This window comes from Erythrolamprus reginae, chromosome Z (assembly GCF_031021105.1).
Source record: "Erythrolamprus reginae isolate rEryReg1 chromosome Z, rEryReg1.hap1, whole genome shotgun sequence".
NCBI classification, from domain to species: domain Eukaryota; kingdom Metazoa; phylum Chordata; class Lepidosauria; order Squamata; family Dipsadidae; genus Erythrolamprus; species Erythrolamprus reginae.
In genome coordinates, this window is record NC_091963.1 from 2,987,218 (window position 1) to 3,013,578 (window position 26,361).

General features: G+C 41.0%; 1 protein-coding gene across 2 annotated transcripts in view; it reads left to right on the forward strand.

Annotated features, from left to right (window-relative positions):
• ALS2CL (ALS2 C-terminal like) overlaps positions 1-25,205 on the forward strand; it is a 62,039-nt gene extending 36,834 nt beyond the window's left edge. Inside the window, exons 11-26 of one of the 2 annotated variants that reach the window (XM_070729612.1) lie at positions 130-195; positions 513-611; positions 3,338-3,499; positions 6,917-7,028; positions 7,159-7,236; positions 9,750-9,877; positions 11,387-11,560; positions 13,378-13,468; positions 15,871-16,028; positions 17,452-17,514; positions 19,352-19,525; positions 20,412-20,454; positions 21,205-21,266; positions 21,377-21,526; positions 22,376-22,469; positions 23,489-25,205. In XM_070729612.1, coding sequence (XP_070585713.1) covers positions 130-195; positions 513-611; positions 3,338-3,499; positions 6,917-7,028; positions 7,159-7,236; positions 9,750-9,877; positions 11,387-11,560; positions 13,378-13,468; positions 15,871-16,028; positions 17,452-17,514; positions 19,352-19,525; positions 20,412-20,454; positions 21,205-21,266; positions 21,377-21,526; positions 22,376-22,469; positions 23,489-23,527 — 1,693 coding nt within the window. In that variant the 3' untranslated portion in view covers positions 23,528-25,205. The remainder of the gene's footprint in view (positions 1-129; positions 196-512; positions 612-3,337; positions 3,500-6,916; positions 7,029-7,158; positions 7,237-9,749; positions 9,878-11,386; positions 11,561-13,377; positions 13,469-15,870; positions 16,029-17,451; positions 17,515-19,351; positions 19,526-20,411; positions 20,455-21,204; positions 21,267-21,376; positions 21,527-22,375; positions 22,470-23,488) is intronic. The other variant, XM_070729613.1, reaches the window with a different exon arrangement.
• The last annotated feature ends 1,156 nt before the right edge of the window (positions 25,206-26,361 follow it).

Consider the following 26,361-nt stretch of genomic DNA (forward strand, 5'->3'; position numbering starts at 1 on the left):
TTTATTTTATTTTTTTAAAACCCCTTTTAAAATATTTTCATTTAAAAAATTACATGAACAAGTACAAAACATGACTTACAAAACATACACACATAATTAACTGCTTGAATTGGCCTCTTCACTTTGCAGAGGGAAGCTGACGTGGGCCAACGGACAGAATTTTGCAGGAGATTTCAAGAATGGCTTGGAAAATGGGTGAGAGGCTCTACCTGGTGAATTGCTGGCTGAGGAGGGGGTTGTTTTGAGTGGCAGGTGGTTTGCTCTGTCTCAAGGTTAATGTACAATACCCAGATTGTCCTTTCCTTCCTTCCTTCCTTTCCTTTCCTTTCTTTCAATCTTCTTTATGTCTCTTTCCTTCCTTCCTCCCTCCCTCCCTCCTTTCCTTTCTTTCAATCTTCTTTATGTCTCTTTCCTTCCTTTCTCCCTCCCTCCCTCCTTTTCTTTTCTTTCCTTTCTTTCAATCTTCTTTATTTCTCTCTCACTGTTAATGTCTTTTTTCTTTTGGGTTTCAGGTTCGGGATCTGTTTGATCCCTCAGGAATCCAGCGATCGCTATGACTGCTACAAATGCCACTGGCGGGACGGCAAAATGAACGGCTACGGCATCTGTGAGTAAGTTCAAAGGATTCCCTGGGATCTGTTTGGGAAGAGCCACTGGTGGGACGGATCCTGGATATCCTACAACCTCCCAGTTAATAGGGCACAGGTGGCACTCTAATTACAACCGTTTGTTTAGTGGCCGTTCAAAGTTACAACGGCAATGGAAAAAAAGTGAGCCAGAATCGGTTTTTTTCTCACAAGCTTCGCAGCTTCATCAGGGTCAAGTCATCAGAATTGGGTCCCCTGGCAACTCCCTTTCTTTCCTTCCTTCTCTTTCTTTCTTTCTTTCTTTCTTTCTTTCTTTCTTTCTTTCTTTCTTTCTTTATCTCTTTCTTTTCTCTCTGTCTCTTCCTTCCTTCTCTTTCTTTTTCTCCTTCTTTTCTTTCTTCTTTCTCTTTCTTTCTTTCCTTCCTTCCTTTCCTCCCTCCCTCCCTCTCTTTCTTTCCTTTTTTCTTTCTCTCTCTCTTTCTTTTCTCTCTCTCTTCCTTCCTTCTCTTTCTTTTCTTTCTTCTTTCTTTCTTTCCTTCCTTCCTTCCCTCCCTCTCCTTCCTTCCTTCCTTTTTTCTTTCTCTATTTCTTTCTTTCTCTCTTTCTTTTCTCTTTCTCTCCTTCCTTCCTTCTCTCTCATTCTTTCTTTTCTTATTTCTCTCTCTCCTTCCTTCCTTCCTTCCTTTCTTTTCCCCTTTCTCTTTCTCTTTCACCTCTTCTTGTTTCTTTCTTTCCTAGATATTCTACACCTAGAATACATGTAGTCCTTAACTTTCAACACGTTATTGATTGACTGTTTGAAGTTATAACAGCACTGAAATAAGTCAGCTTTCTTCACACTTATGACCATTGCAGCGTCCCTCATGGTCACGTGATCAAAATTCAATCACTCAGCAACTGACTGCAGTGTCCCAGGATCATGTGATCCCCTTTTGTGACCTTCTGACCAGCAAAGTTAATGGGGAAGGCGGATTCACTTAACAACCATGTTGCTAACTTAAAAACAGCAGTGATTCATTTAACAACAGCAGTGAGAAAGATCATAGAATGGGGCAAAACTCATTTAACTTGCTTAGCAACATAAATTTTTGGGCTCAGTTGTGGGATGTGAAGAATAATAGCATTATATAAACTTTACCATTAAAATAATGCAATTTTTTTCTTCTATTTTTTAAAACTTTCTTTGAAAAGCACCGATTATCTCTCTCTCTCTGTCTCCCTTTTAAATATAATGTATGTACCTTTATTATTTTTGTATGTGGGGTTTTTTTTGGATCAACAAGCAAGGTAAAATATAATTATCGTATATTTCAGAGTATAAGACACACCTTAGTTTTGGGTGAGGAAAATAGTGGGGGGGGGGGGGGGGGAGACCTGGTCAGCTTCAGCATGTCATTTTATCCCCTGGTTAGGACTGAAAAAAATATCCTAGTGGAGTATGAATGAAAAAAGCCTGCAAAGACTTAGGCCAGGAAAAAAAAATCTTCTTAGAAACATAGAAACATAGAAGTCTGACAGCAGAAAAAGACCTCCTGGTCCATCTAGTCTGCCCCTATACTATTTTCTGTATTTTATCTTAGGATAGATATATGTTTATCCCAGGCATGTTTAAATTCAGTTTAAATTCTTTGGAGAGAGTAGCAATGAAAAAATCCTGCAAGCTGGGAAGATTTCAGTTTCCGGTCACAATTCAAAGTGTTGGTTATGACCTATAAAGCCCTTCATGGCACCGGACCAGATTATCTTCGGGACCGCCTTCTGCCGCACGAATCCCAGCGATCAGTTAGGTCCCACAGAGTTGGCTTTCTCCGGGTCCCATCGACTAAACAATGTCGTTTGGCGGGACCCAGGGGAAGAGCCTTCTCTGTGGCGGTCCCGACCCTTTGGAACCAACTCCCTCCAGATATCAGAGTTGCCCCCACCCTCCTCGCCTTTCGTAAGCTCCTTAAAACCCACCTCTGCCGCCAGGCACGGGGGAATTGAGACTTTCCCTCCCCCTAGGCTTATAAAATTTGTGCATGGTATGTTAGTATGTATGATTGGTTTCTAAATTGGGGTTTTAAATTAATTTAAATATTAGATTTGTTTACATTGTATTATTACTGCTGTGAGCCGCCCCGAGTCTGCGGAGAGGGGCGGCATACAAATCTGATTAATAATAATAAATAAATAATAAGATTGTTGGGGCTAAAAAATCTTTTTTTTCGGAGGGAGTTGCAATGAAAACAAGCCTGTAACCTGAGAAGATTGTTAGAAACATAGAAACATAGAAGACTGACGGCAGAAAAAGACCTCATGGTCCATCTAGTCTGCCCTTATACTATTTTCTGTATTTTATCTTAGGATGGATATCTGTTTATCCCAGGCATGTTTAAATTCAGTTACTGTGGATTTACCAACCATGTCTGCTGGAAGTTTGTTCCAAGGATCTACTACTCTTTCAGTAAAATAATATTTTCTCATGTTGCCTTTGATCATTCCCCCAACTAAGTTAGTTCATCATTAGGGCCGGGGAGGGTGGGGGAAAGCTTTGAAAAAGCTATATTCAGTGTATAAGTCACACCCAAATTTTCAGTCTCTTTTGGAGGGGAAACCGATGCATCTTATACTCTGAAAAAATACGGTAAATCAAGATTTTTAAAATTTCTCTTCAATTAGCACTTTAATTGAATGAGGAGGAAACAGGTAGTAACTTCATCTCCATTGATAAAATTGCTCTCCATCTTTGTTAAAGTTGGCTTGTTTTCCAGATACGGCAATGAGACGGTCTACAAAGGGTATTTCAAAGATAACATGCGAGAAGGTTTTGGCGTCCTGGATAGTCCTCTGAGTACAGGCCATCCATTTAAATACACAGGGCACTGGGCAAAGGACAAGAGGACAGGATACGGTGTTTGGGATGACAAGGAAAGGTAAGGCGTGATCGAAACATTTAAATATGTTAAAGGGTTAACTAAGGTTCAGGAGGGAAGTGTTTTTAATAGGAAAGGGAACCCATGGACAAGGGGACACAATCTGAGGTCAGTTGGGGGAAAGATCAAAAGCAACGTGAGAAAATATTATTTGACTGAAAGTAGTAGATGCTTGGAACAAACTTCCAGCAGACATGGCTGGCAAATCCACAGGAACTGAATTTAAATATGCCTGGGATCCATCCTAAGATAAAATGCAAGATAAAATAGCACTTTGGGTCTCTTCTGGGTCCTATTCTTTTTAATATCTTTGTGAGTGACAAAGGGGAAGGTTTGGTAGGGAAGGTTTGCTGATTTATTTATTTATTTGTTTATTTATTTATTTATTTGTTTGTTTGTTTGTTTATTTGTTTATTTATTAGATTAGTATGCCGCCCCTCTCCGTAGACTCAGGGCGGCTAACAACATTAATAAAACACCATATGACAAATCTAATATTTAAAATAATTTAAAAACCCTTATTAAAAACCAAACATACACACAAACATACCATGCATAAATTGTACAGGCCTGGGGGGGGGGGGGGGAAAGGAATATCTCAATTCCCCCATGCCTGTTGACAGAGATGGATTTTAAGGAGCTTACGAAAGGCGAGGAGGGTGGGGGCAATTCTGATCTCTGGGGAGAGCTGGTTCCAGAGGGTCGGGGCCGCCACAGAGAAGGCTCTTCCCCTAGTTCCCGCCAAACGACATTGTTTAGTCGACAGGACTCGGAGAAGGCCAACTCTGTGGGACCTAACCGGTCGCTGGGATTCGTGCGGCAGAAGACGGACCCGGAGATATTCTGGCCCGGTGCCATGAAGGGCTTTATAGGTTATAACCAACACTTTGAATTGTGACTGGAAACCGATCGGCAACCAATGCAGACTGCGGAGTGTTGGTGTAACATGGGCATATTTGGGAAGCCCACGATTACTCTCGCAGCTGCATTCTGCACGATCTGAAGTTTCCGAACACTCTTCAATGGTAGCCCCATGTAGAGAGCCGAGTGTGCAATAAGGTTGATATTCCTGGAGGCGTCTGTAATATGGTAAATGATTTAGATTGACTAGATAAATGGGGACACAATCTGAAGTTAGTTGGGGGAAAGATCAAAAGCAACATGAGAAAATATTATTTTACTGAAAGAGTAGTAGATCCCTGGAACAAACTTCCAGCAGACGTGGTTGGTAAATCCACAGTCACTGAATTTAAACATGCCTGGGATAAACATAGATCCATCCTAAGATAAAATACAGGAAATGGTATAAGGGCAGGTCTTTTTCTGCTGTCAATCTTCTATGTTTCTATTTTTCTAAGACGGCTTTCATCTCATCTAAAGTCCTTGGTGCTTTCTGAGCTTGGTTGTTTTCTTGCAGATGTTTCATGACCCAAGTAGGCAACATCACCAGTGTAGAAGGGGGTGTTATGTAGAGGAGGAGCTGATGAAGGGGGACAAAGAATGTGGGGAGCAGTTGAAGGCGGAAGAAGAGGAGGAAGAGGATGATTGTGAAGTCCTTGGGGCTTTCTGAGCTTGGTTTTTTCCATACAGATGTTTCATGACCCAAATATCTAAAGCAGGGGTCCCCAAACTTTTTACACAGGGGGCCAGTTTACTGTCCCTCAGACTGTTGGAGGGCCGGACTATAAAAAAAACCTATGAACAAATCCCTATGCACACTGCACAAATCTTATTTAAAGTAAAAAACAAAAATGGAAACAAATACAATAATTAAAATAAAGAAGTAATTAAATAATTAAGTAATAAAGTAATTTATACTTCTTTATTAACAAGTAAATTTAAACTTAAATCAACAAACTCCCTCCATTTCTCCTTCCTTCCTTCCTGCCCTCCCTCCTTCCTCTCTATTTCTCTCTTCCCTCTCTTTTCTTCCTTCTCTCTCATTTGTTTCATTTTCCTCTCCCTCGTTTTCTCTCCATCATTTTCTCATTTTTCTCTTTTCCCTCTCTCTCTCATTCTTTCCATCTATCCCCCTTTCTCTCTTCCTCTCTATCTCTCCCTCTTCCTCTCTCTCTTTTTCTGTCCCACTCTCTCTTTCTCTCTCTTTCTTTCTCTCACTCATTCTCTTTCTCTCTCCCTCTTTGTACCTCTCCCTCTTTCTCTCTCTCCCTCTCTCTCTATCTCCCTCCTATCCTCCCCGCCCCTTGCCTCTGTACCGCCTCCTCGCTCAGCAGCAGACCGCGGTGAGTTGACAGGAGATTCGGGAGCTTATTATATCTATTGATAAAATCTCGTGGGCTGCCGCGGGCCGGATAAATGGCCTCAGCGGGCCGCATCTGGCCCCCGGGCCGTAGTTTGGGGACCGCTGATCTAAAGCCATCAGTGCTAGAAGGAGGTGGGAATTATGGAGAGGAAGAGGAGGAGCAGGGGGAGAACTGGGGTGTGTCCTTGGTGCTCTCTGAACCTGATTGTTTCAGTGCTTATCAGCCATCAACAGACACACAGAGATAAAAACATTTTTCACACCTTTTAAAATGTTTTAGAATGCCACTCCCATGAGCCCTTTCTTTTGTCCATGTTGGTTTGAGCTGATGGAATTTGTAACTGAAACTATCTGGAGGAATCAGGTTGATCTAGCAGAGGAAAACTGATGGTCATTGACGCTTCATCACCCAACTAGATAATGTCATCAGTGCTTGAAGGGTGTGGGATTTGGTGTCTCTGTATGCACTAGTGGCTCACCCTGTCGGTGTTGGTGGTCCACAACAGCCTGAGCAATGAACCACCAAGAACACTTAAGGTTTAATTGAATCTAATGTTCAATGTTTCATTTTAATTTTTTATTTAAAAAATAGTAATTTTTTAAAATATTTTAATTTTTAAAAAATTTAAATGTTTTACATGTTTTAAATGTTTGTTTTAAATGTTTTAAATGTTTGCTTTAAATGTTTTAAAGGTTTGTTTTAAATGTTTTAAAGGTTTGTTTTAAAGGTTTTAAAGGTTTGTTTTAAATGTTTTAAAGGTTTGTTTTAAAGGTTTGTTTTAAATGTTTTAAATGTTTTAAAGGTTTGTTTTAAATGTTTTAAAGGTTTGTTTTAAATGTTTTAAAGGTTTGTTTTAAATGTTTTAAAGGTTTGTTTTAAAGGTTTGTTTTAAAGGTTTGTTTTAAAGGTTTGTTTTAAAGGTTTGTTTTAAAGGTTTGTTTTAAAGGTTTTAAATGCTTTAAATGCTTTAAATGCTTTAAATTTAAAAATTTTAAATTTAATTTTTTATAAATATTTTTAATTTCTAATTTAAAAATAATAATTATTATTTTTAATTTTTTTAAAAAAAAAATAATTTTCTTTCCATTCCTCTTTCCGTTTCTTTTTCTTTTTCTGTTTCTTTCTTTCTGTTTCCTCGCTTGTTGGATTTCAGAGGCGAGAGATACATCGGGATGTGGGAAAATGACCAGAGGCATGGACCAGGAATTGTGGTGATGCAATCAGGCGTCTGCTACCAAAGGACTTTCCACCTGGATAAAATGGTGGTAAGGTTGCCTGCTATGATTCTTGTTTAAAAAAAAAAAGGACTATAAAAACTAACATATATATTTTTTTGATTTTCAACCCCTCCTTCAACCTACGATTCCTTTCTCTTTTTCTCTTTTCATCTGGAAGGGATCTGGGCTTTTGCTTCTGGAGGATGATACTGTCTACGAGGGAAATTTCACGAATGACTTCAAGTTTGTTGGCAAGGCAAGTATTAGATGGGGAACCCGATGAATTGAGGTCTGGAGTCTGGAAGACTCAGGCTGCTGCTTAAAACTTTTTCTTAACATCGGGATTGGTAAATCCTTAGAGAGGAGACCACCAAGAAATTGCAGGTCTATACTGCAGTTTAATGTTTCCAAATGTAAAATAATGCACTTGGGGAAAAGGAATCCTCAATCTGACTACTGTATTGGCAGTTCTGTGTTAGCAAATACTTCAAAAGAAAAGGATTTAGGCGTAGTGATTTCTGACAGTCTCAAAATGGGTGAACAGTGCAGTCAGGCAGTAGGGAAAGCAAGTAGGATGCTTGGCTGCATAGCTAGAGGTATAACAAGCAGGAAGAGGGAGATTATGATCCCCTTATATAGAGCGCTGGTGAGACCACATTTGGAATACTGTGTTCAGTTCTGGAGACCTCACCTACAAAAAGATATTGACAAAATTGAACGGGTCCAAAGACGGGCTACAAGAATGGTGGGAGGTCTTAAGCATAAAACCTATCAGAAAAGACTTAATGAACTCAATCTGTATAGTCTGGAGGACAGAAGGAATAGGGGGGACATGATCGAAACATTTAAATATATTAAAGGGTTAAATAAGGTCCAGGAGGGAAGTGTTTTTAATAGGAAAGTGAACACAAGAACAAGGGGACACAATCTGAGGTTAGTTGGGGGAAAGATCAAAAGCAACATGAGAAAATATTATTTTACTGAAAGAGTAGTAGATCCTTGGAACAAACTTCCAGCAGACGTGGTAGATAAATCCACAGTAACTGAATTTAAACATGCCTGGGATAAACATATATCCATCCTAAGATAAAATACAGAAAATAGTATAAGGGCAGACTAGATGGACCATGGGGTCTTTTTCTGCCGTCAGACTTCTATGTTTCTATGTTTCTATGTTTCTAGATTAATACTGTATAATAGATAGATAGATAGATAGATAGATAGATAGATAGATAGATATTAATTAATTAATTAGATTTGTATGCCCTTGTATGCCGCCCCTCTCTATAGACTCGGGGCAGCTAACAACAATAATAAAAACAGCATATGACAAATCTAATATTTAAAATAACTAAAAAAATCCTTATTAAAAACCAAACAAGCACACATTCAAACATATAATGTATAAATTGTATAGGCCTAAGGGGGAAAGGATATCTCAGTTCCCCCATGCCTGACGACAGAGGTGGGTTTTAAGTAGCTTACGAAAGGCAAGGAGGGTGGGGGCAATTCTGATCTCTGGGGGGAGCTGGTTCCAGAGGGCCGGGGCCGCCACAGAGAAGGCTTTTCCCCTGGGTCCCGCCAATTGACAGTTTTAGTTGACGGGACCCGGAGAAGGCCCACACTGTGGGACCTAACTGGTCACTGGGATTCGTGCGGCAGAAGGCGGTCCCGGAGATATTCTGGTCCGATGCCATGAAGGGCTAGGTAGGTGATTGGTGATAAATAGATGTATAGGCGGATGGACGAATGGATAAACAGACAGACAGATGGATGGATGAAAGATAGATGGATGGATAAATAGATACACACAGACAGATTAATAGATAGACAGACACATAGGCAGATAGATTAAAGATCATAGATAAAAGAGATAGATAGATAAAAAAAATAGATAGGTAGGTAGGTAGGTAGATAGATAGATAGATAGATAGATAGATAGATAGATAGATAGATAGATAGATAGATAGATAGATAGATATGATGAATATGGTGGATGGATGGATGGATGTTAGAGAGAGAGAGAGAATAGATATTTTTTATGGCTGCAAAGACATTTGCATGGATGTGGGAAATAGTGATTAGTAATAATGAATAATTAATGATAACTATTTCAAAAGGGATGTCTCAAATTATGGCCTTTTGTTTAACAGCAGGTTGGAGTTACAACAGTGCTGAACAAAGCAATTTATAAGCCATCCTTAAAGTTACAACTGTCACAACTTTGGAAACTGATTGATGTTTATGGTAGTATGCTATTAAAATTTAAGGCTGAATTCACTTAAGGACTGCATGATTCTGCTGTCCAATAATATGAGGACTCATTTAATGATTGCATCACTTAGTGACCAAAATTTCAGCCCCAATTGTGAACTTACAACCAGAATTGAGTTGCACATTTCTATTGCTAAGCAAGGGAGTTATTTCTCTGTCTTTATGACCATTCTTTCTGCCAATAATAAGTGAATCACTGCCTTTGCTAAGTGACCCCGGGACCCTGCAAATGTCATGAATAAGACCCAATTGTTAAGCATCTGAGATGCATGAAAACCGCTTGTTGAGTCACCTTTTTCCGTCCTGTTGTAATTACAAAAAGTCACTAAATGAATGGTCATAAATTGAGGACTACCTAGACCGGTGTGGGTTTTCTGTGTGTTGTGCGTCTGTTTTTATCATGTGTGATATTCTTGGAGAAATGGGATCATGTATTTGAGAAGGGTGGCTGTATGAATTGCAAGAAATAAACCAAAGTCATATAACTTTATGTAGGGGAAACTGACATTTCCAAACGGCTTCGTTCTGGAGGAAACCTTCGCCAATAAATCTAAGGAAGGATTACAGATACCAGAGGGATGGAACCCTTCTGGAGATCCACAGCTTGTCACCAAATCTCCTATGTAAGTCAAAAGACCATGGTTTGTTGAGAATGTAGGGCTTCCACTCTTGGATAGGAGCTTGTATAAATTTCATTCTTTTTCCCCTGAATGTTTGTTTGTTTGTTCGTTCGTTCATTCATTCATTCATTCATTCATTCATTCATTCATTCATTCATTCATTCATTCATTCATTCAATTTTTATGCCACCCTTCTTAGACTCAGGGCGGCTTACAACATGTTAGCAATAGCACTTTTTTAACAGAGCTAGGCTATTGCCCCCACAATCCGGGTCCTTGCTAGGAAAGAACTTATATTCTTGGTATTTGTGTGTGTGTGTGTATGTGTTTATAGATATATAGATACATAGATATATAGCATCACATATTTTTGCTGAATATTTAAAATTAAGGGAGACTAGGATAGCGCTATTTTGGCCTTGTTGTGGGCTCATCAGCTAGCCATACCCTTACTGGGATTTGATCCTGGGGCTTCTGCCTTGTAAGGCAGAGAATTAACCTCTAGGCCACCAGATCTGATCCCTTCAGCTTTGGACCAGGGATCGCCCTGGTATATTGAAGGAAGGTCACAGCTCCTTTTTGCCTCTAGGTCCAACTCAGGGCCATTTCAAGGCAGTTAATTTATTCATAGCCAACAAACTATGTTCTGTTTGTATAACGTATTTTATGTGTGTGTGTGTGTGTGTGTGTGTGTGTCACATGTTTTTTTTGCTGAATTTGAAAATTAATTTGAAAATGTATCAGTATATATAGATATATATACTGCTCAAAAAAATAAAGGGAACACTTAAACAACAGAATATAATGCTAAGTAAATCAAACTTCTGTGAAATCTAACTGTTCACTTAGAAAGCAACACTGATTGACAATCAATTTCATTTTGTTGTCAGCACATTCAACTTTATACAGAACAAAGTAGACAATGAGAATATTTCATTCATTCAGATCTAGGATGTGTTCTTTGAGTGGTCCCTTTATTTTTTTGAATAGTGTAAAGATAGATAGATAGATAGATAGATAGATAGATGATAGATTAATAGAGAGAGAGAGAGAGATGATAGATAGATAGATAGATAGATAGATAGTCTCCCTTCCTTTTCATTATCAGCAAAAATATGTTAAATACACACTTACATACATACATACATACATACATACATACATACATACATATATAAATTTTTATTTTTTACCATACAAAAATTCTCATTTTAATTAATTTGTGTGTTGTTTAGGTACTGGCTATTCTAGGAAATAATAACCATAGTATTCACAATATTTCTAACATTAATATCATCCTTGTTGATGGACCCCTGGAGCAAAATAAACTGTTGACAAAAGTCGAGGACTGCCCGTAAGATCAATACGAACAGATGTGCACTGCCAGGGCTGATAGCTTTGAATGAATGCCCATCGCTTTAGATGCACACCGATGTCCCTTTCGCAAGTGTTTTGAGGATCATTGAGGGTGGGGGACGTTGTATGCATGACCCGTATGTTTCTCTCGTCCAGACAGTTGGGTCAGGAAGAATTCCCGGTGGAGAAGCGATGGGAAGACCTCTGCGACCAGTTTCTGGCGTTTGTCCGCGCAGGAGGCCAAGCGGAAGCGGAAGAATCGTTCATGGGGTTTCACGTTCAGACGAGCCGCGAACTGCGCAAGTCTCAGGAGAACCTCTTCTGCGACGGGTATGTTCTGGGCCCCCAGTTATGAATGTATCAAAACACACCATTGGAAGGAATTGTATTTAATAATCAAACGAACCAATGCTAATAACTGGCTTAGCAGTGGAGACACACACACAAATCAGAAAGCAGCTCTTTCTTGCAAAAAGTCAGCTGTTAATTAGCCTTCATTAGCAGCTGAATTAAATTCAGCAAAGTCATAACTCAAAGCAATGCAAATAGTTCTTGCTGTCTCATGTAGTTTCCAAAGGCTTGGCCAAATGCCCAGGGGTCTTCCACGATAAGAAATTCAGAGCAGAGAAACAAGGATTCACAAGACACTCAAGACACAGATATTCAAGTCAAAACTGTTGTTTCCTGCAGCCTCTACTGTTCTTAAGTAGACTAGAGGAGTGGCCAATTAGCCTCCAGTCTTCCTCCCGAGGAGACCTCCTCTCGAGTAAACCATTCCTGTCTCTTGGCAGCTTTGCGGGCTCGTGCATCAAGAAGAGGATGCATTCCCCATCACTGTTCTAAGTTGCTGGAGGTTCCGAAGACACTGTCTGAACTTCTGCCTCTGGCACCAAATCCTTACCATCCTTCTCACTGTCCGACTCGGGTGTCAGCGGCACAGGCTGCTGGCGCATCACCAAGTCGGTCTCCTCTGGAACAGGATCCGCTGCTATTAGCTGCATGGGCCTCTGGCGGGTCACAACAGGGTAAATGGCCGTCACCTTATGAGAAACCGTCATTGTTTCTGAGTAGCAGGATCGGGGCCTTTTTACGAAAACGAGATGACTACTGTGTTCAGTTCTGGAGACCTCACCTACAAAAAGATATGGATGAAATTGAACGGGTCCAAAGACGGGCTACAAAAATGGTGGAAGGTCTTAAGCATAAAACGCATCAGGAAACATAGAAACATAGAAACATAGAAGACTGACGGCAGAAAAAGACCTCATGGTCCATCTAGTCTGCCCTTATACTATTTCCTGTATTTTATCTTACAATGGATATATGTTTATCCCTGGCATGTTTAAATTCGGTTACTGTGGATTTACCAACCACGTCTGCTGGAAGTTTGTTCCAAGGATCTACTACTCTTTCAGTAAAATAATATTTTCTCATGTTGCCTTTGATCTTTCCCCCAACTAACTTCAGATTGTGTCCCCTTGTTCTTGTGTTCACTTTCCTATTAAAAACACTTCCCTCCTGAACCCTATTTAACCCTTTAACATATTTAAATGTTTCGATCATGTCCCCCCTTTTCCTTCTGTCCTCCAGACTAGACAGATGGAGTTCATGAAGTCTTTCCTGATACGTTTTATGCTTAAGACCTTCCCCCATTCTTGTAGCCCGTCTTTGGACCCGTTCAATTTTGTCAATATCTTTTTGTAGGTGAGGTCTCCAGAACTGAACACAGTACTCCAAATGTGGTCTCACCAGCGCTCTGTATAAGGGGATCACAATCTCCCTCTTCCTGCTTGTTATACCTCTAGCTATGCAGCCAAGCATCCTACTTGCCTTTCCTACCGCCTGACCACACTGCTGACCCATTTTGAGACTGTCAGAAATCACTACCCCTAAATCCTTCTCTTCTGAAGTTTTTGCTAAGACTTAAGACTTTTGCTAAGACTTGGAAAGACTTAATGAACTCAATCTGTATAGTCTGGAGGACAGAAGGGAAAGGGGGGACACGATCGAAAGATTTAAATAGGTTAAAGGGTTAAATAAGGTTCAGGAGGGAAGGGTTTTTAATAGGAAAGTGAACCCAAGAACAAGGGGGCACAATCTGAGGAGTTACTACATGGTTTTTACTCACCTCGGTCTGTCTCCTCTAGAGGACCTACAGAAACATCCGAGAAAACGGACTTCCGCGAAGAACTAATAAAACACCAGGAGCCAGAAGCACGGCTGAGTTATTTGCAACAGGTATGGTGTAGCACAGGTAAACATCAAACAGAATAAGAAGCAGGAGACATTCGCCTGTGGCGCTCCAGACAAGTGTCTGTCCAGACTTTTCTTAAAAACCTCCAGGGACGGAGATCCGCGACTTCTAGTGGCAAGGAGTTCCATTGCTTAATTGTCCTCACCTGTCAGGAAGTTTCTCCTTCATGCCAGGATACTTCTCCTCCTTGGATTAGAGTTTCCATCTGTTGTTTTTGCTTTGTATTTCTGGCAAAAGTAGTCACATCCATTTTGCAAACCTTATGAAAACCTCTTTCGTATCCAGGTAGTCCTCAACTTATAACAGTTCATTTAACGACCAGTTGAAGTTATGATGGCACTAAATAAAGTGACTTGGGATCGTTTTTCACACTGATGACTGTTGCCGCATTCCTCTTTAAAAAAAAAAAAAAATTATTATTTTTTCCAGAGTCCATATATACAGTGATACCTCGTCTTACAAACTTAATTGGTTCCGGGACGAGGTTCTTAAGGTGAAAAGTTTGTAAGACGAAACAATGTTTCCCATAGGAATCAATGGAAAAGCGATTAATGCGTGCAAGCCCAAAATTCACCCCTTTTGCCAGCCGAAGCGCCCGTTTTTGCGCTGCTGGGATTCCCCTGAGGCTCCCCTCCATGGGAAACCCCACCTCCAGATTTCTGTGTTTTTGCGATGCTGCAGGGGAATCCCAGCAGGGGGAAAATGAGTGCTTCGCTGGCACCGGAAATCCGGAGGTGGGGTTTCCCAGCGAGGGGAGCCTCAGTGAAATAGCAGCATTGGAAAAACACCAAAGTCCTCGAAACCCCACCTCTGGACCTCTGTGTTTTTGTGATGCTGCGATTTCACTGAGGCTCCCCTCGCTGGGAAACCCCACCTCCGGACTTCTGTTGCCAGCAAAGCGCCCGTTTTTGCGCTGTTGGGATTCCCCTGCAGCATCAAAAAAACACAGAAGTGGGGTTTCCCATGGAGGGGAGCCTCAGGGGAATCCCAGCAGTGCAAAAACGGGCGCTTCGCTGGCAACGGAAGTCCAGAGGCGGGGCATCCCAGCGGCGGCAGTGGGTTTGTAAGGTGAAAATAGTTTGTAAGAAGAGGCTAAAAAAATTTAAACCCCGGGTTTGTATCTCGAAAAGTTTGTATGACGAGGGGTTTGTAAGATGAGGTATCACTGTACTTCTTTTTGATTTTTTTTCTTTTACTCTTGATAGTTTAATGTCTGTCTACTGTATATTCCTTTTCTATCCATTCATAAAACTTCACCCATACATTATAACATTCCGAGCTTTCCTTATCCTTGAGTTTCATCGTTAATCTGCACAGTCCAAGATTTTCTTGAGAACTTCTCCTTCGGCCGGTCTCTTGCAAAATTCCAAGCAGTGGTGGGTTACTACCAGATCGCCCCAATTCTGCCGAACTGGTAGAGGCTGGTAGCAAATGTAAATGAAATCCATGATGGATTACAAGGTCATGCTGTATAGAGCACTGGTGAGATCACATTTGGAATACTGTGTCCAGTTCTGGAGACCTCACCTACAAAAAGATATTGACAAAATTGAACGGGTCCAAAGACGGGCTACAAGAATGGTGGAAGGTCTTAAGCATAAAATGTATCAGGAAAGACTTAATGAACTCAATCTGTAGAGTCTGGAGGACAGAAGGAAAAGGGGGGACATGATCGAAACATTTAAATATGTTAGAGGGTTAAATAAGATTCAGGAGGGAAGTGTTTATGAACCTCATTTAACCCTTTGGCATATTTAAATATTTCCATCATGTCATGCATATTGGGGGACATGCGAGACTTTGCGCGTGCTGGCTAGTTGAATTTCGGCCTTGGGAAGGCTGTTTTCACCCTCTGGATCCTTCAGGAAAGCTTCCCGGAAGCCCCGGAGGCAAATCTGGAAGTTCAGAAAAATGCACTTCCTGTTTGCTGTTGTGCTGTTTTTTTGCACTCCGGAGGGTTCAGGGAAGCTTCCCGAACTGCAAAAAACAGCACAATGGGCAAACAGGAAGTGCATTTTCCAAACTTCCGGTTTGCCCATTGCGCTGTTTTTTGCACTCTGGAGCTTCAGGAAGCTTTCTTGAACCCTCCAGAGTGCATAATGCTGCTCAACAGCAAACCGGAAGTGCATTTTTCCCAAACTTCCGGTTTGTCCATTTGGGCATTTTTTTCACCTACCAGGCTTCAGTAAGGCCTGTGCGAAGGGGGAGGGGGGCATCAGGGAGGATTTAACAAGTGTGGGGGGGAGGGAAGGGTTACCACACAGGCCCCATAGACCCCTTTCGGCACGCAAACCAAAAAAGGTTCGGCATCACTGGTATATATATACTATGTCCAAATTTGAACTCCACCTTGATTTTAAAATATGTTATTCCCTTGATTTTTCAGGCTCTGGGCTCCTCATTACATCCTTTAGGGAAATTGCTGAAAACTTTGATTTTGGTGTTTCAGTCCACTTACTCTGGCATCGGGGCTAACAAGCATCTCTTGAGAATGGCCCAAGAAGAGGTCAAACACTACGCCAAGAAAATATGGGAATTTTATCAGTAAGTATGGCTTGTGTTGCACAATTCTTGGAAAACTTCACACTTAAGCAACTGCAAATATATTTAATATATTTATTTTTTTTTTGCTTTGGGCCATCGGCTTTCAACTTGGGTGTTTTTCATTTGTCTTTTGACTGGATTGTGCTTCTAAAACTTTTGTAAGAGAACCGAGATGGGGGAAATATCATTTTTTTTAAATCGTAGAGATAGTCCTTGACTTACAACCATTTGTTTAGTGACTGATTCGGAGTTACAACAGGACTGAAAAAAAATGACTTATGACCCATTTTCCCACTTTTGAAAAGTATGTAGCAGTTACTTAACAACTGCAGGGATTCACTTAACAACTGTGGCATGAAAGATCGTAACAAAGGCTAAATGCTAATCAAATGTCTCATTTAACAACCTAAATGTTTGGGCTCAATTGTGGTTGTAGGTTGAGGACTGCCTGTATAACAGAATGAGAGTTGGAATCCCTTGCCCGGTTTTGCTTATACCTATGGGTGGGAGTCTCAAATCTTTATAGTTTAGAGCAGTGTTTCCCAACCTTGGCAACTTGAAGATATTTGGACTTCAACTCCCAGAATTCCCCAGCCAGCGAATGCTGGCTGGGGAATTCTGGGAGTTGAAGTCCAGATACCTTCAAGTTGCCAAGGTTGGGAAACACTGGTTTAGAGTAAGTTCAAAATTTAAATTTCTAAGTGTTTTTTTTTTAAATTGAGTGTATGCCAATGTTTTTAAAGTTTCTTAATTTTCTGGCTTTGAATTTTTACCTTTTTGAGTTTAAATTTCAAATTTCAGAGTGTCGTGTAATGAGTTCTTTTTAAATATTTTAATTTTTAAATTAATTTTTTTAAAAAAATTTCTAACTGTTTTCTAATGATCCCTTTTAAAAATTCTTAATGTTCCAAGTCTTTTCTGGGTTTAAATTTTAAATTTCTGGCTATTTTCTAATTATCTTTTAAAGATTTATTTTCTGTTTCTTTTATGATTAAATTGTTAAGTATCTATGTTTGAATTTTAAATTTCTCAGTGTGTTCTAATGATCTCTCTTAAATTTCTTAATTTTCTAAGTTTAAATTTTCAGTTCCTATGTTTAAATTTCTATTCTATGTCTTTCTAATGGTCTATTTTAACTTTGTTGATTTTCCAAGTATCTGTTCCATATTTTAATTTTCTAGCACCTTCTAATGATCTCTTTTAATTTCTAAGTGTCTTTATTGGGTTTAAATTGTAGACTTGTAAATTTAATCTTAGAGGAGTCTTCTAATGACTTTTTTTAAAAAAAATCCTATTTTTTTTAAAAAAATCATCAGAAGACTGTATGAGTGTCTTTTCTGCACCTAAATTTTAAGTTTCTGAGTTTGAATTCTAAATTTCTTATTGTCTTCTAACAATCTCTTTTAAATTTCTTCTCTTATAGAAGCTTATTGCAACTTGCCTTCAATGTCAAAAGCTTCAAATCTCCGCAAAACACAGAAAAAAGGTATTGATATACAACTTTTTAAGCCCTTGATTGTTCAAATCATGGTTTGTTATCTAAGCCATAGTCCTTTGGTAGTTATTTAATACCAGGGCATAAACTATGTTGAACAAATTCACGCATTCAAATATTAAAAGATCAGGATTCATTTCTGGACACCCAGAAGTTTTTCCAAAATTTTGTGGATGACAATATAAAAAAAGACAGTTTCTTTGTCTGGTTGCTGCTTCAGTTTGGTTCATCAAATCTTATATTTTTGTGATTTTAGCCTTCGGGATTCACTGATGTGCTTTTGGGTTTTTTTGACTGGTAGCTAGTCCTTGTTCTGCCTGGCTAATAGCAGTTAGCCATCTATGACTTCAGAATTCAAACACATGACAAACAAATTCAGAAAGTCTCTTTTATATTCCGAGGCAAAAATACTTGTTTGGAAAAGCACAAAAACCAATTATCTATAGAGGCCATCTTCTGCCGCACGAATCCCAGCGACCCATAAGGTCCCACAGAGTTGGCCTTCGCTGGGTCCCGTCGACTAAACAATTTCGTCTGGCAGGACCCAGGGGAAGAGCCTTCTCTGTGGCAGCCCCAGCCCTCTGGAATCTACTCCTTCCCCAGAGATTAGAACCACCCCCACCCTCCTTGCCTTTTGTAAGCTACTCAAAACCCACCTATGTCGCCAGGCATGGGGTAACTGAGTTCCCCTTAGGCTATGGTAGATTTGTGTATGGTATGACTGAGTTGTATGATTTTAATAATGGGGGTTTTATGTGCTTTTTTAACATATTGGATTTGTGATATTGTATTCTGTTGTGAGCTGCTCCGGGTCCTCGGAGAGGGCGGCATACAAATTTAATAAATAATAGTAATAGTAGTAGTAGTAATAATAATAATAATAATAATAATAATAATAATAATACTACAAATCTAATAAATTATTATTATTATTATTATGTCAATATAACACAGCAAATGAGATCACTATGCTGGAATAATAATAATAATAATAATAATTATTATTATTATTATTACTGTATTATTATTATTATTATTATTGTTGTTGTTGTTATTATTCCAGCATAGTGATCTCATTTGCTGTGTTATATTGACATAATAATAATAATAATAATAATAATAATAATAATAATAATAATTATTATTATTATTATTATTATTATTATTATTATGGTTTTATTAATCACAAGAGGTGACAGTTACTCACACCAACAGTTCACTTGATGTGGAGGCCTGTGCCAAAGCAGAGGAGTAATTTATGGAGCAATAAAGCCAGAGTTTCACACTCGAATCCTCACTTAAGTGTGTCAGAGTTCACAGAAGTTCCGAAACAGAAAGCAGCCCAACGCTGCTCAATCTGCTTCCTTTTTTCAAACACGCTAACGATAAACGACCACGCCCAGCACTCCAAATCGCCCTTATTTATCAGAGTTTCTGCAGTGTAATTAACCCCCGAACAGCTGCACTCCATTATCTATTTTGGTGCCTGTGCAGCTGTTCCCTTCGTCCCAGGATCCTGCGCAACCGGGCATCCAAGATAGGGTCATCCATGACATCTTCCCCTTCTGAGTCCGAGGACTCTTTAGCTGGAGAACTAGCTGGTGGGCTGGCTGCACCCCTTCCTCTGTCTGACTCTTCTCCCCCGCCCCGCCACTGCCTTCCTCTGCTAGTGATTCATCTTCACTTTCCATACATGCGGTTGGTTTTGAACCCAGGCCTCGGTAGCAATGAAGGTGTCCGTGTTGCTGTCAAGAGCACTTTGCTGTTGCGGGGATGAAAGAGAGGAGGGGGATGATGGGATTTGTTGCTCTCTCTCTTTCGTTATTAGGGACGTGGAAGGAGCGTCCGTCATTCTGCCTCTCATCCTCCCTTACTTCTACCCGGATCTCCTGATGCTCTACATGGTGGCCCACGAGAAGCAGGACGAGGTCTATTGCCAGGGAATCATCAGCCTCAGTCGCTTCTCCGACACGAAGCTCCTAGAGTACCTGGACGTGCAGAAGTGAGTGGGTTGGGGGTCTCAGAAAGGCCCCTCCCTCACTCCCTTCCTTCCTTAATTCCTTCCCTCCCTCCCTTCCTTCTATCCCTTCCTTCCTTCTCTCCCTATCCTACCTCTAACCTCTTCCCTCTGTCACACACCTTCTCTTTCTCTCTCCCCCTCCTCTTTCTTTCCTTTTCTCCCCTCCCACTCTTGATCTCCGTTCCTTCCATCTGCCCTCCCTTCTCTCCCTCTTTCCCCTCCTCCCTTCTCTTCTTTCCTCCCTCCCCTCTTTCCCTCCTGTCTGTTTCCTCTCTCCCTTTCTTCCTTCCATCTTCATTCCTCCCTCCCGTGCCTCCTTTCTTTCTTTCTTTCTTTCTTTCTTTCTTTCTTTCTTTCTTTCTATCTTTCTTTCTTTCTTTCTTCCCTCTCCATTTCCTCTCTCCAACTCTTTTTTTCCTCCTTCCTCCCTGTCTCTTTCATCTCTTCCACTCTCCCTTTTTCCCTCCACCCTCCCTCCCTCTCTTCTTTCCTCCCTCTAAACTTTTTCTCTCTCCCCCCTTGTCTGCATTTCCTCTCTGCATTTCTTCTCTTCCTCTCCACTCCTCCTTCTAACTCTCCTCCCTCTCTTCTTTCTTTCCCCTCCCCCTTCCACCCTCCCTTTTTTCTTTCCTCTATTTCCTCCCTCTCCCACTCTCCCTCTCTTCTTTCCTTCCTTCCTATCCTCTCTTCCTCCCTTCTCCCTTTCCTCTCTCCCACTCTCCCTCCCCCCCCCCTCCATCCTCCTTCCCTGCAACTTCTTCTAAATTTCCTCGGAGCAGGAACCACTGCTTCCCCATTGCAATCCGATTTTTCTCCCCTTCCACCTCTTTGAGAACGTCTCTCATCCTCTTCCTCTTTCTCTTTTCAGGGACTTGTGGCCCATGAAAGACCTCACCCTCACCAGTAACCAAGTAAGTTCTCGCAGTGGGTTCAAATCTCAGTTCAGACACCCCACACACATCTCAAGCACCTGCATGTTCGAAGATGCCGCCCCATTCACATGACTGTTTAGACCCCTGTTTGGATATTTGAAGCTTGAAGACTCATCTTTGCCATCAGGGTCATTAGATCTTTCCCAACGAATGTGTTTAGAATAAATTATTCATTGAGTGAATGTTAATTGAATGTTTTAATTTTTAGGATGTTTTTTAAAAGTTTTTAAATTATTATTGTTAATTGGATCAAATTGTTTTATTACGTATTCTTTGTTTGTTGTGAGCCGCCCCAGTGTAATTAACCCCCGAACAGCTGCACTCCATTATCTGTTTTGGTGCCTGTGCAGCTGTTCCCTTCGTCCCAGGATCCTGCACAACCGGGGATCTAAGATAGGGTCATCCATGACATCTTCCCCTTCTGAGTCCGAGGACTCTTTAGCTGGAGAACTAGCCGGTGGGCTGGAGAAGGGCAGCATATAAATCCAATAAATGAATGAATGAAAGAGAGAGAGAGAGAAAGAAGGAAGGAAGGAAGGAAGGAAAGAAAGAAAGAAAAAAAGAAAGAAAGGAAAGAAAGAAAGAAAAGAAAGAGAAAGAAAGGGAGGAAAGAAAGAAGGGAAGGAAGGAAAGAAAGAAAGAAAGAAAGAAAAGAAAGATGTTTTGGACACCCCAGGACCTTCGATGGTGTCAGGTGCGCTGACCTCTTGTGGTGTCCTTCCTTTACAGAGGTGGTCGCTGGTGAAGGACCATTGCTTTCTCTCTGCCACTGAATGTCTGCAGAAGCTGATGTAAGTACCGTTCTGTCCCAGCGATGAGCCCCCCACCTACCCACCCTAGAACAGCTTTGGGCTTAGAATTGGGGGTCTCGTGTCACCGTCCACCCTTTGCTCCCTCGCAGCGCCACCATGGATCCCCAGGAGAAACTGGACATCCTCCAGAAGACGTACGAGGAGATTGAGGGGACGATAAACCAACTTTTGGGGAAGGAATGTAATCTGCCCATGGACGATTTACTGCCTCTGCTCACCTACGTGGTCACACGGGCCAGGTGAGGATTGCAAAGGTGGGAGACACACAAGGACCCAACACTCCTCCTCCTCCTCCTCCTCCTCCTCTTGTTCTTCTCCTCCTCTTCTTCCTTTTTTTCTCTCCTTCTTTCCCTCCTCCTCCTCCTACACAAACCCCACTTCCATGCACACTGATGATGTTACCTCCGTGGGTCCTAAGACATCTGCAAGCTCAGAGTGCAACAAGGACCCAACACTCCTCCTCCCTTTTCTTGTTTTTCTCCTCCTCTTCTTCCTTTTTTCTTTTACTCCTCCTTCTTTCCCTTCTTCTCCTCCTACACAAACCCCGCCTCCATGCACACCGATGATGTTACCTCCGTGGGTCCTGAGACATCTGCAAGCTCAGAGTGCAACAAGGACCCAAAAAACCTCCTCCGTTCTTTTCTCCTTCTCCTCCTCCTTTCCCTCCTCTCCTCTTCTTTCTTCTCTCCTCCTCTTTTGTCTCCTTCTCCTCCTCCTACACAAACTCCACTTACCTACGTGGGTCCTGAGACATTTGCAAGCTCAGAGTGCAACAAGGACCCAACACTCCTCCTCCCTTTTCTTGTTTTTCTCCTCCTCCTTTCTCTCCTCTTCCTCCTCCTTCTCTCTACAAACCACAAGCTCAGAGGGCCCCCAAGGACCCAACACTCCTCCTCCTCCTCTTCTTCTCTTTTTCATTTCTCTTCCCCCTCTATGCAAACTTCAACCACCTCTCACGCGTTTCTACCCAGCATGGGTCAGGATTGTGTGGCCAAACCACACTTGACTGTTGTGTGGATGCTCTGCAGACACACAACTTGACTGTTACCGGCCTTCCTGTTCTGACGTAAGATCTTCCTCTCTCGTAGCATCCAACACCTAGGAGCAGAAATCCATTTGATCAGAGATCTGATGGATCCCACAAATGGTGGAAAGCATGACTTCCTCTTGACGGCACTAGAAGTAAGCAGGGAAGATGGGAGGAAGGAAAGAGATAACAGAAGGATGGATGTGGCAGGAAGGAGGAGGGAGGAGGGAAGGGAGGAAGGAAAGAAGGGGAAGGAAGGAGGAGGGAGGAAGGAAGGAAGGAAGGTGAAAGGAAGAGAAGGGAAGGAACGAAAGGGAAGGGAGGAGAGGAAGGTTAAGAGAGGAAGGGAGGGAGGGAGGAAGGGAAGAGAGAAGGGAGGAAAGAAGAAGGGGAAGGGAGGAAAGATTGGGAAGGGAAGGAATAGAGAGGGAGAGAGGGAGGGAGGAAAAGGGAAGAAAGAAAGGAAAGAAGGGAAAGGAAGGAAGGGAGAAGGGAGGAAGGAAGGGGAAGGGATGAGAGGGAGAGAGGGGGAAATGAAGGAAGAAAACAAGGTGAAGGGAACAGAAGGGGGGAAGGGGGATGGGAAGAAGGGGGAGGAAAGAAGGAAAGAAAGGGGAAGAGTGGAAAGGAGGGTAAAGGAAGAGAGGAAGGAGGGGGGAGGGAAGTTAGGAAAGAAGGAAGCAAAAGGAAGGAATAGGGAGGGAGGGAAAGGGGAAGGAAGGAAAGAAGGAGGAGAAAAGGAAAGGGGGGAAAGATTGGGAAGGGAAGAGAAGGAGAGGGGAAGAGAAGGAGAGGGGAAGGGAGGAAGGAGGAAAGGGAGGAGAGAAAGAGAAGGGAAGGAAAGGATCCTTCCCTTGTATTTGCATGGCATCTTTCTCCCTCTACAGCTGAGCTGGCCTTATAAATCTTCCTCCCCAGTGGAAATAGGTTTTTTAATTGCTATAATATTCACTTTGGAGCCTGGGATTCAAGTGTGTAATATTTTTTTTAAAAAAAAATTAGAAGAGGGCAAAATTCAATTTTTTCCCGATGTTGTGTCAGCTGTTAGTTCCCCCCCCCCTTCAAAATGTATGGGGTGGTGTGAAAGGGAAGATGAGTTTCAGGGAAGAAACACAGAATAAATGCAAGAATTTTATTTTTCATCTCGAAACTCAACTTTTTTCTTGTCTTTTAGTCCTGCTACCAGCTTATCCAGGAGATAAGACTACCTTGAACAGCGCGTGAACCTCTTGAAAGACTACACAACCCATCACCCACAGCCAATGGCATTTGGGAGAATTTATCCTGATCATACCCAGAAACTGAACTGAACTGGACATAGTTGCTGCTGTTGTTTTATTTTTTTAAAAATATTAATATTTGTCTTTCCTATGGGAAGCACGTTCATTCTTTTAAGGGCGCTATCGATTTCTTTAAAAATTGAACCAATGACCAGACGTTTGAAATTGACAGAAAAACAAAAAAAGATAGGGTAAGACTGCAGGTTAGTCCTTGACTTATAACAGTTCATTTATTGACCTTTCATAGTTACAACAACAGTGGGAGGGGGGGGAGGGACTTATTGCCAATTTTTCACAATTCAAATGCTTAACGGCAAAATTCGCTTATTGAATTTAATTGGTATGAATTGAACAGCTGTACTTACTGAAATAAAATATTCAACAAATAAATTAGAACTAAATACATTCAATAAATAAGCTGCTTAAATGACAAAATTCGCTTAATGATCATGGTATGAATTGAACAGCTAAATAAAATAAAAAATAACAAATAAATTCAACAAATAAATACATAAAATTTCGTTAAAATCAACAAATAAACTAGAATAGAAACGAATACGTTCAATAAATAAGCTAGTGTTGTTGCCCGCTAGCCTGCCCATGCAGCTGATATTGGATCACGTTCGAGAGGAAACTGACTTGGTGATGCGCCAGCAGCCTGTGCAGTTGATACCCGAGTCGGATAGTGGTGAGGATGGCAAGGACTCGGTGCCAGAGGCAGAGGATCAGCCAGGACCCTCGGAACCTCCAGCAACCTAGAGCAGTGATGGGGAATGCATCGTCTTCTTGATGCCAGAGTCCACAGAGCTGCTAAGAGACAGGAATGGTTTACTCAAGAGGAGGTCTCCTCGTGAGTAAGACTGGGGGCTAATTGGCCACTCCTCTGATCTATTTAGGAACAGTAGAGGCAGCTGAAAGGCTGCAGAAAACAACAGTTTGGACTGGTATATCTGTCTCTTGAGTGTCTTGTGAATCCTTGTTTCTTTGGTTCAGATTTCTTAGCGGGAGAGACTCCTGGGCATTTGGCCAAGCCTTTGGAAACTACGTGAGATAGCGAGAACTAGTTGCATTGCTTTCAGTTAAAACTTTTGCATAGTTTACTCCATCTGCAAATGAAGATTAATTAGCAGCTGACTTTTTTGCAAGAAAGGATTGCTTCTGGATTTATGTGTGTGTGGGTGTCTCCACTGCTAAGCCAGTTATTAGCAGTGGTTCATTTGGTTAAATTAAGTTCGCTCAAACGGTGTGTTTGTTACCTTCGTCACTGGGGGCAGAACCGCTTGGTAGATAAATGTAGTAAGTAAATAAATTCCATAATTTATGCGTGGCACAGGGTGGCGCAGCAGGTAGAGTGCTGTATTGCAGGCCACTGAAGCTGACTGTAGATCTGCAGGTCAGCGGTTCAAATCTCACCACCGGCTCCAAGTTGACTCAGCCTTCCATCTTTTCGAGGGGGGTCAAATAAGGACCCGGATTGTGGGGGCAATATGCTGGCTCTATTAAAAAGGGCTATTGCTAACATGTTGTAAGCCGCTCTGAGTCTAAAGGGAAGGGCAGCATAAAAATCGAATAAATAAATAAAATAAAATAAATAAATAAATGTAAAAAAAATTAAACTTAGTAAATTCAATAAATTTAGAAAATAATCACATTTAGTAATTTTAATAAATATAAATATTTTAAAAACCATTAATTATATCATCTGACCATGGAACTTCCTAAAGGTAAACCAGTTGGCAAGTTCCTGTAATATGGTTGGATGACCTCAGAGGGTCCATTGGAATAGTCATTAAGTGAGGACTTCTGTTAAGAACATTCGGCATAGAATATAGGGAGTCCTTGACTTATGACCATAACTGCTGCTTATGACCACAATTTATGCGTGGTATGCTTGTGTGTATGTTTGGTTTTTTTAAATAAGGGTTTTTAAAATTATTTTAAATATTAGATTTGTTACATGTTGTTTCATTATTGTTGTTAGCTGCCCCGAGTCTAGGGAGAGGGATGGCATACAAATCTAATAAATAAAATAAAATAAATAAATAAATAAATAACAGCCTGAAATTACTCGTTAAGTGAAACATTTGTTAAGTGAGTTTTGCCCCATTTTATGAACTTTCCTACCACTGTTGTTAAGTGAATCACTGCAGAAGTTGTTAGTCATCCCATTGTTAAGTAAATCTGATGACTTTTTAAATCAGGTCGCAAAAGGGGATCACGTGACACCCCCCCTAACACTGCAACCGTCATAACTGTGAAGAAATCATAAATCACTTTGTTCTTTGTAACATTGTAGCTTTGAAAGGTCACTAAATGAACCGTCGCAAGTCGAGGACTACCTGTGTAATGTTATTTTTTCCCCTGTGTTTCTTGCACTTTACCTTCTTATATCTCATGGATGCATTTTTGATAAGTCGATTTGCAAAAAGTCCCGTCCTTTTTAGCAGCTTGAAACGTTTAACTTGAGAGCTGCAGCCTGTTAAGGGCAGAAGTTTCATTTCATCCGTCCTGTGCTTCTATGGATTAAAGAAGAAGCAACAGGATCCTATGAACGGAGGGAATTAAGGCTCCCAAAATGATCCACCAGGTCTTCAAACTTGGCAACCTACGAGATATGATTGGACTGGACTGGATGAATGTTTTGTGAGTGTCCATGTGGTCTTTTAAAATGTTTCAGTAAATTTTCATATTTTATAGTTATTAGATTTATTATATATTGTTATATTTAATATTGTACGCTGCCCTGAGTCGAGAAGGGTGGCCTAGA